Genomic DNA, 8,753 nt, shown 5'->3' with positions numbered 1-8,753 from the left:
ATACAAATTTTTGATGATTTATGTTGGCATTCAAGATTGAAATGGAAAAACTTCTGCCTTTTTTTACACGATTATAGGCTGGAAGGCAGGAGAGTTTGACTGATGACTGATGTTTTGCAGATTGGTGCTGAGAGCTATACTTACGACTTAGATAGAGGAGAATTATTAAAACTTGATTTTTTACTGGAAAATCAAATGGCAAATTCTCAAAATCTTTATTCTCCGATCCAAAGAAGTGTACAGTTGGATTGTACACTTCTTTGTTTTAACATGGAATTCTCAGGTTATCCTCCTACCTAATCTGAATGATAGTGATTTCGTTAACATATTTTTAAAACTGATATTTTTGAACTGACAGAGACTTGGTCTACAGCTCCACTGTGTTAGAGAGTTAAAAGTATTAATTGTAGATTAAAAGTTTTTGAGATAATGGCTACTAAAAGTTTAGGAAGAGGTAGACCTTTGGGCAGATTACTTTTAGCTCTAAACAAAGACCTGGGGGAAGTAAACTTGCTGCTGTCATGGCAACATATAATGGTTGTTAGAGTGAAATTTAACTGGAGGCAAAATAAAGGACTATGAAAAATGATAGTTATATTGGCATATCTTCATATTCCTATCTTTGAAACTTTAATTGCAAAATTGGAAGATTTGGTCTTCTACTGATGGTGATTTTAATGCATGAATTGACTTGACCATGGTCACTATTTATCATGGGGGATGTGATTTCAAACATCCAACTATCAAATGATAAAATTTGTAATAAAAGAGGAAATTTACTTATTGAACTAGTGAAATTTTATAATTTATATATAATAAATGGTCAACACCCTTTTGAATCATCAGCAGACTTTACTTACACATCCAAACAGGGTGCTTCAGTAATCAATTTAGTGATTTTGAACAAGAGTGTGGTAGAGAGATTGCATAAATTTTTTATTTCTGAAGATATGTCTGACCATCATTTGGTAATTTCTGAAATCTTGATAGACACTGATGAGGATAGAAAATCTAACTTGATTGACAAGAAAAAAGGACTAATCTGGAAAGAAGACAAATTCAGTTTATATTCTGAAACAGTTTAGGCTAAATATGTAAATATTGATGGAATAGAGGACAGATATTCTGCGATTCTGGATTTGATTAAGTCATCAACTGAACAATGTAGAATGACAATGTACCTGGGAACAACAAAATTATCATCTTCAGCTTGGTTTGACAGAGACTATAGAACATCAAAAAAACTAAAGAACACGACGCTGAGGAGATTTCGAATATCCCGTAATAATGAAGATATAATAAAATATTGTGATTTTAAAGCAATCTTTCGTTCATTATGCAAGACTAAAAAGAAGAATTACTGGTCAAATATTAGTAGACAGTTGCATTCTGCACGATCTTCTATACGATTTTTGTCTATTGTTAATAGATTTAATAGAGGAAAGAAATCCAATAATCAAATTCCTCCTCATGACTGGAAATGTTTTTTAGAATATAACTTTTGCCATCCAAGTTCTGATTCAATTCTTGATTTTGACTGTGATAATGTCTCTCCAAATTTAGATGATCCAATTTCACTCTGAGTTAAAAACTTCAATTCGCAAACTTAAAATAAAATCAGCCCCTGGTATGGACGGTATAAAAAAATTAATTTATTATATACCTACCTGATGAATTACTCAAACTCTTTAACAAGATTAAAGAAACATCAAAATTTCCTGAGCATTGCAAAAATGTGTTGTTGCAAATGATTTACAAGAAAGGAGACAAACTAAATTCTCAAAACTATCATCCAATAGCATTGTTTAATTTCTTGATAACGAACACTGAGTTCAGCATTAATACAATATTTCTTATATTGCAAGTACTTTCAACGAGTATAAATTCGTCATCCTCAAGCAAAAAAGAACAATATAAAGAAAAGGATAATGCTGTTTTGGACCACAACGGGTTGTAGTCCAAAACAGCATTACTCAAGTGCTGCAGTAGCAAAAGGATTGTATTTATTTGGGAGGCACTTCTCACAATGACTAATGATGCATGCAACATTCTCACCCTCAACTTGCCCGAGATATGGGTAGCCTTATATCAGTGTTTAAACAACAAAATGCGTCAAACATCGTACAATTAGCATGGTTGCAATTCAACACATGCGCCGCCCACTGCATAGATTTAAGATTCTCGAACATTTTCAAAACCTTGTTGCATGTTACTAATGGTATTACCGGACGTTTGAGTTAAATTTTAAGAATTTCTGTTCTCCTTGGAAACAAAAAAAAGAACGTGCAGAGTGCTGCATGTTTTTTTTTTTTTTTNATATCTATATCCCTGGCTGGTACAAAAATACAGTTATGAACTAACGGGACTTTGAACTATCTGAGTTTGATTTCCTTTATTTAAAATAAATTCTTAAATTACAAAAATTAAATAGCAAAACAGCAGTTACAGATTTAATTTTGTTTTTAGTGATTCACAAAAGAGAAAACTCCTTTTAAATAAAATTTTAATGAAAATGCTGTATAGGAGTTAGTAAAATGGAAACAACAAATATGAAAAAAATTAATAATTTAAATTTTCTGCCTTTTTCTATTATTTGTTATTTATATTATGCATTGATTTCAAGATTTTGTAATCTTGAGCAACAATGTTACATTTCTACACAGTCATATTTGATAAAGCCATTTTTCTGATGATGATGTTATACCTAAAAGCACTCAAAGTATGACTTGTTTTTTCTTGTTTTTATTTCAGTTGTATTAATTCCCTTAAAGTATTTTCATTGAAATTTCAATGTTTAATTGTAATGAAAAACCCTTTCAGCGATTTCATAGTAAATAATATTAATGAAAGCCTTTTTGTTTCTTTGTCCTTTTGCAAACTGTTTAATTTTTAATTTAATTTCTGTTATTTGTTTCTTACACTTTCTCTCTGGATGGTGTGTGATATCAATATTGAAGGTATCAAATGATATAGTCAGGTTTTTGATGGGCTACATTATGATTAATTGATGTCTGATTGTATATCATAGTTCAAAGTCTGATGATCCAATGGTATATTATAAGAATTTAGCTATATCATTTGTTTATTAAATATCTGTTAGGTTTGGCTTTACATGGAAAATTAAGTAAATGTTGAATGGCATTTTAAAAGTAATGATCTATTTATAATTATTTTTTAAAATTTTATATTATTAACAAATAAGAAATACTGTGTAAAACTGCTTTTAAGAACTAAATTTATTTATCCAAGATTTTCAGATACTGTTGTACTTTATTCATGGTATAATGTTTCTTTTAAACATTGTACCTGGAAAATGGATGCAGAAAAATCTAGTTAACCAAATTCATCTAGTTAATATTTACTAGATGAATTTGGTTTCTGAAATCAACTAAAAATATTATAATTACTTTCTTAAAATTTTAGTGAAAACTTTTAAATTAAATTGTTTTACTTAGACCTTTTTACAAATTATCTATTTAAATAATGTTTAACATCTTATTATCTATATTTTAAAAAAAATACAAACTTAAGATGTTATGGAAACTATTTGTAGATAAGGATGATTGTGAGAAATGTGTTGCGGTATTGCATGAACTTGAAAACATTGATGATGAAGCTGATGGTCACGATATTGGTTTTGTAAAAATTTCTGATGAAGATCTTGCAGAAGAGTATGGCTTAGATGATTTACCTTCTCTTGTTTATTACAGGAAGAAAATCCCAATACTTTATCAAGGTAAAATAATTTTTTAATATTAAAAAAAAAATTACAACAATTTTTATAAGTTTTATTCTTGTTATGTAAGATTGTTTAAATACTTTAAAATAGTTTGTTTTATTCTGTGATGATTGCATTTTTTTTCAGTTGTAATCTTATTATCTTTAAATAATTTTTTAAAAATAATATTATGTAAATATGTTAAATTTCTCACCTGTCTGTGGCAATGATTTGTGTTATATGTCCTTTGTATTTTTATTTTTCTAACAAATAAACGGCTGTGGTGTGGTGTCTCTATCAAGCCTGCCACTGTTTGGATCAGCATGACTTTGAAATGGATCAAAGTAGTCGTGTATGATTTATACTTACTATATATACTTACTTATAAGGTATCCTAGTCTCCATCTGTAAATGCATAAGTGATATATTTAACAAAATAGATTTCAAGGTCATAGAGAAAGTTGAATGAAATTGCTTGTTTTGGAATTATTATCAACAGAAAAAAATTTTGGACACAAAGATCTCATCTTCAGAGGCTATTCAACAAAATGATTATACAGAAAATCCTCGTTAGTCTGAAATTCAAGGGACAAAATAATTTCGATTTTGAATTATCCAAGATTTCCATATTTCTGCACACAATGCCAAATACCATTTATCTGTTGTATTAGTAATTTATTAAGTAAATGGAGTACGGCTAAGTATACAGAACACTATTTTCATTAATTAATAATTTATAATAATAATATAAATAAACTGCAGGTAAACAGCACATGTCTGGTGAGAACCTCACAGGTCACCAGATAGGTTTTGTGAAAAATAAAGCAGAATTCATAGAAATGTAGCCTGAATTATTTTTAAAGTTACCCCAAAAAGTAGTAAGTTGCCCAAAAACGTAGTAGCCTAGGCCCTACAAATCTCAATCTGCTACCCAATTGTTGCTTAATTTTGCAATCCCAAGAACCAGCCGTATTTTATCAGATAAGAGTAAAAAGGGTAGTTCTTGAGTAAGATGAGACCCAAAAATGTATTACTGTACAAGCGAAGCCATATTGACCAGATTAGAGTTGTTCTAAGTTTATTGTTCTCTTATTGTATGGAGGCACTTTGATCTAAACAAATGAGTTAACATACTCATATTATGGTTTAGACAGAATTTTCACTTCCAATTTCAAAGTAGCCATATTTTGAACTAACTGATTTGCTTAACATGTATATATCTATATCCCTGGCTGGTACAAAAATACAGTTATGAACTAACGGGACTTTGAACTATCTGAGTTTGATTTCCTTTATTTAAAATAAATTCTTAAATTTTTATAAGAAAATGAGAAAATTTACTAATTTCTTAAAAAGAAAGAAAAGACTTGAATTCTTATTAATATGAGCAATTGGACCCTTCAATTTTTTGCAATATAATTATTATATTTTTCGAAATATTTATCGAAGTACAATCTTTTTATATGTTTTGTTTTGTTCACTTTAATACAGGAGATCTTATGAATGAAGAAGAGGTTTTGCAGTGGTTATTTGAATTTCAAGATATAGGGGATGATGATGATTTAATTGAAGATGTAACAGCAAATGCCTTAGAAGCTTTGGTTCAGAAATCGTCACATTTAGCAGTTTTATTTTGTATGTACTAAATATTTCATTTACTTTTTAAAATTAGACTGAAGAATTAAAATTATACTGTATTTTGAATTTTAAATAAATTTTAACAGAATTTTTAGTAATACAGTAGAGCATTGATTATCCGACCCCCAATTAACTATCACCTTGGTTAACCAACCGCGTTCTAGTAGGCAAATTCAAATGCCCGCTAGTGATGTGGCACAACAATATTCAGCTATGTCTTGGCTACTTTAATATTATTTTTACGTGTTTTAGCTGGCAACACTGGCTCGACCATGAAAGGGAGCCAGTATTTAAATGAGGTTTAATTTTCTAATTTTTAACGATACAATAGCAACAATTATTATTTTAAAAAATTTTTGTTAGGCTTAACATCGATGAAAATTCAACGCGAAGTAGGTTAATAGCAATATACTAATTACATGGGATATACTAATATACTATACTAATGATTTATTTTTTCATATTTTTCGGTTATCCGTTTTTTCAGTTATCCGACCAACCCCAGTCTCCAATTGAGTCGGATAATCGATGCTCTACTGTAGTTATTTTTGATCAAGCTTCTTGATCAATCAATATTTTAAGAAGAAAGACCTGCTTTAGTTTATTTTGAGAAGACACTGCCAAATTTTTATCAAGGTTTCCATACTGTAGTTATTTTTGATCAAGAAGCTTGATCAAAAATAACTACAGTATGGAAAAAAGCTTCTATTGAAGAATTGAAGAATTTTAAAATTATGAAACAAATCTTCAACTGAATATAACAGAATTATTCTGTTTTAAAGACAATTATTCTAAAATAATAGGTGAAAATTTTGCAAAACTTTATTTTCAAGTTATTATGTTTTGTTAGGTTACACAAAAAAATATAAATAATTTATATTTTGTATGTTTGAGATTACATGTTCTAATATCAGGCTAGAGCTGGCCAGATAGCCGAGGCAGTTAAGGCATCAGTCTACCACTCTGGAGATCCAGAATGGAATCCAGGCAATCAAGAAACTTCTGGAATTTTTTAGGGGTGATCTGTCAGATAAGTTAGATTTCATCCCTCACTACCTGGCTGCTTCACTGTGGACCTTGCCAAACTTACAATGGGCTTGAAAAAAAAGGCTCTCTTGGTGCCCACAGGGTGAAAAGAGTAAAAAAAATATTAGACTATACATTTTTTAAAAATACTTTTCTGAAAAAGAGAATAAACATTCTCAAAAATATTAATAATCCTTCTTTTTGACTTAATTATAGGCTATATTAGAATAATTATCATACTTGCTAATTATTTTAATATAGTCTATCTAATAATAGACTATATTAAAATAGTTTTTAATATATTTATGAATTTTATATATAAAATTATAACACAAATAAAGCTTTTTTTGTATAAATTTATCATTATTATTTTTGTGCTATAAATACATTGAACTATTTTAAAGATTTAGTAATAACATTCTATTTTTAATTTTATCCAATTTTATTCTGTATTTTAATAACATAGAAATATATTAAGTTTTGAAAGAAAAAATTTTAAATTATATAATTTATTCAGATGATGGTGATAGTAAAAGAAGTATGAAAGTTTTGGATCAATTAGAAAATATTGATGATGAAGCAAAAAAAGATGGTATCACTTTTGTCAAAACTGATAGTGAAAGGGCTTGTGAAGATTATGGTATAGAAGAAAGACCTGCTTTAGTTTATTTTGAGAAGACACTGCCAAATTTTTATCAAGGTTTCAAATATTTAATTTTATATCTTTTTAAGAAATTTTGTAATTACACAATCTATATAATTTTATTTTATTATAATAAGGAAGCTTTGCAAAAGTAAATTCAATTCAAATTGTTTTTCTTGGAACAAAAACTTTTTAAAAAATCTGAAGTGCTTTCATGCTAGACATATCAATTAGAGAATAAATATTTTACTTCTCTTATTTATATTTTATTTCTCTAGTTGACTTTTAAGCTCTAATTTATGTAGTTCTCTGAGAAAATCAATTTGAATTTAATAAAGATAAATATTAATAAGGATTGAGTTTTATAAATAAGAGATTTTTGTTTGTTCTATTTCATTAATTTATAGTTTTATTTACTGCAGTTATTACTTTATTATAGCTATTAATTATTGTTAACTTTGTTTTTAAATTAATAACAGTAATTTGCATTAGTTAATTATTAGTGATAATTTATTGCAAATATTACTATTTAGTTATTTTTATTATATGATCTGCTGCTTACTAAAATTGTTATGAAAGAATTACACTGTAAAATAAAAGTTTTATATGAAATTTTTGTTATATTGATTTCTATAAAACTTAAATAGAATTACAGTTATTTATTTGTTAACTTTAATTTTTTATAGCAAACTGGTTAATTTTAAGAATCATTTTTATTAAATTTAAATTGAATTTCAATAGTCTCTAGGTAGAATTGAGCTTTGTAAATATTGATTTTGATAAAAATACTGTGTTATTGATACACACACATATAAACTTTAAAGCTTTTATATATTGTCTTATAAGCTAGATAACGAAATTATAAAATGTTGGAGAATTTTTGGATAGACATTAAAAGAGAAAATTGAAAATTAATATTATTATATCCATCTTTATTTTCATATTCCTCATATTCAAATGAAAAATAATTTAAACTAAAACAACTGTAAAATGTATATCAAAGCAAAATTTGAAAATGTGGAATTCATATGGTCAAATGCTGTTTTAACATATGTTTTAAAACTTCTAATTTTTATTCTATCTACTGGAAAATGATGATATAATAAAAATAACAGAATTTCCAATAGAGTGCTTCTGTGCATGTATCATGTTTAACAATTCAGAATCATTCACCCAAATTTTGATTGTGCGCAACAGGCCCTACCAATTTTGTTTATGAGTAAGTTCCTAAACTCAATGTATTTAAAGTTCTTTAGTTGAACATTTCTAAAGTTAAGTTGCTCTTACAGTGCGTTAAATCAGTTTTGCATTGAGCACAATTAAATTTTTCTCCATTGAAAGGTGTTGAAACTGTTGAGAGTGACATACCAATAACCGAGCCTGATCAATCATCAGTATTTTAAATTGATATGTTATTGACATAATATAATAAAGTTATGTATGAAATTGCTGCATAATGATATAATTATTATTTTTTAATTAAATGTCAAAGATAATTTTAATTTGTCAAATGTAATTGAAATTTTATTTTATTGGAATGTCATCAATCAGTGGAATTTTGACGAAGTGTTCCTAAATCTTGGCAACAATGCTTATTTTTAATTAAGGCACTTTAAAAGATTTATTGAGTTTAGGAATTCATGGTATTTTTGTCTTTTCTCCAAAGTACCAAATTCCAAGCTTTGTTTATAATACTAGCAGGCACTTAGAGCAATCACACTGATAATA

The 8,753-nt window shown here is 27.6% G+C and overlaps 1 protein-coding gene across 1 annotated transcript in view; it reads left to right on the top strand.

Annotated features, from left to right (window-relative positions):
* Nucleotides 1–3,531: 3,531 nt before the first annotated feature.
* Nucleotides 3,532–8,753, top strand: part of LOC111614584 — a gene marked incomplete at its 3' end in the record, with an annotated part of 119,178 nt that continues 113,956 nt past the window's right edge. The window contains exons 1-3 of the mRNA XM_023355955.1: nt 3,532–3,736; nt 5,210–5,353; nt 6,900–7,082. Of these exons, the coding sequence (XP_023211723.1) occupies nt 3,532–3,736; nt 5,210–5,353; nt 6,900–7,082 (532 nt within the window). The remainder of the gene's footprint in view (nt 3,737–5,209; nt 5,354–6,899; nt 7,083–8,753) is intronic.

The sequence above is a fragment of the Centruroides sculpturatus genome, unplaced genomic scaffold (assembly GCF_000671375.1).
Source record: "Centruroides sculpturatus isolate CEXI.00-Female unplaced genomic scaffold, Cexi_2.0 scaffold1793, whole genome shotgun sequence".
Classification (NCBI taxonomy): Eukaryota; Metazoa; Arthropoda; class Arachnida; order Scorpiones; family Buthidae; genus Centruroides; species Centruroides sculpturatus.
Note: the sequence above shows the minus strand (reverse complement) of the source record. Positions and strands in the feature narration are given on the sequence as shown.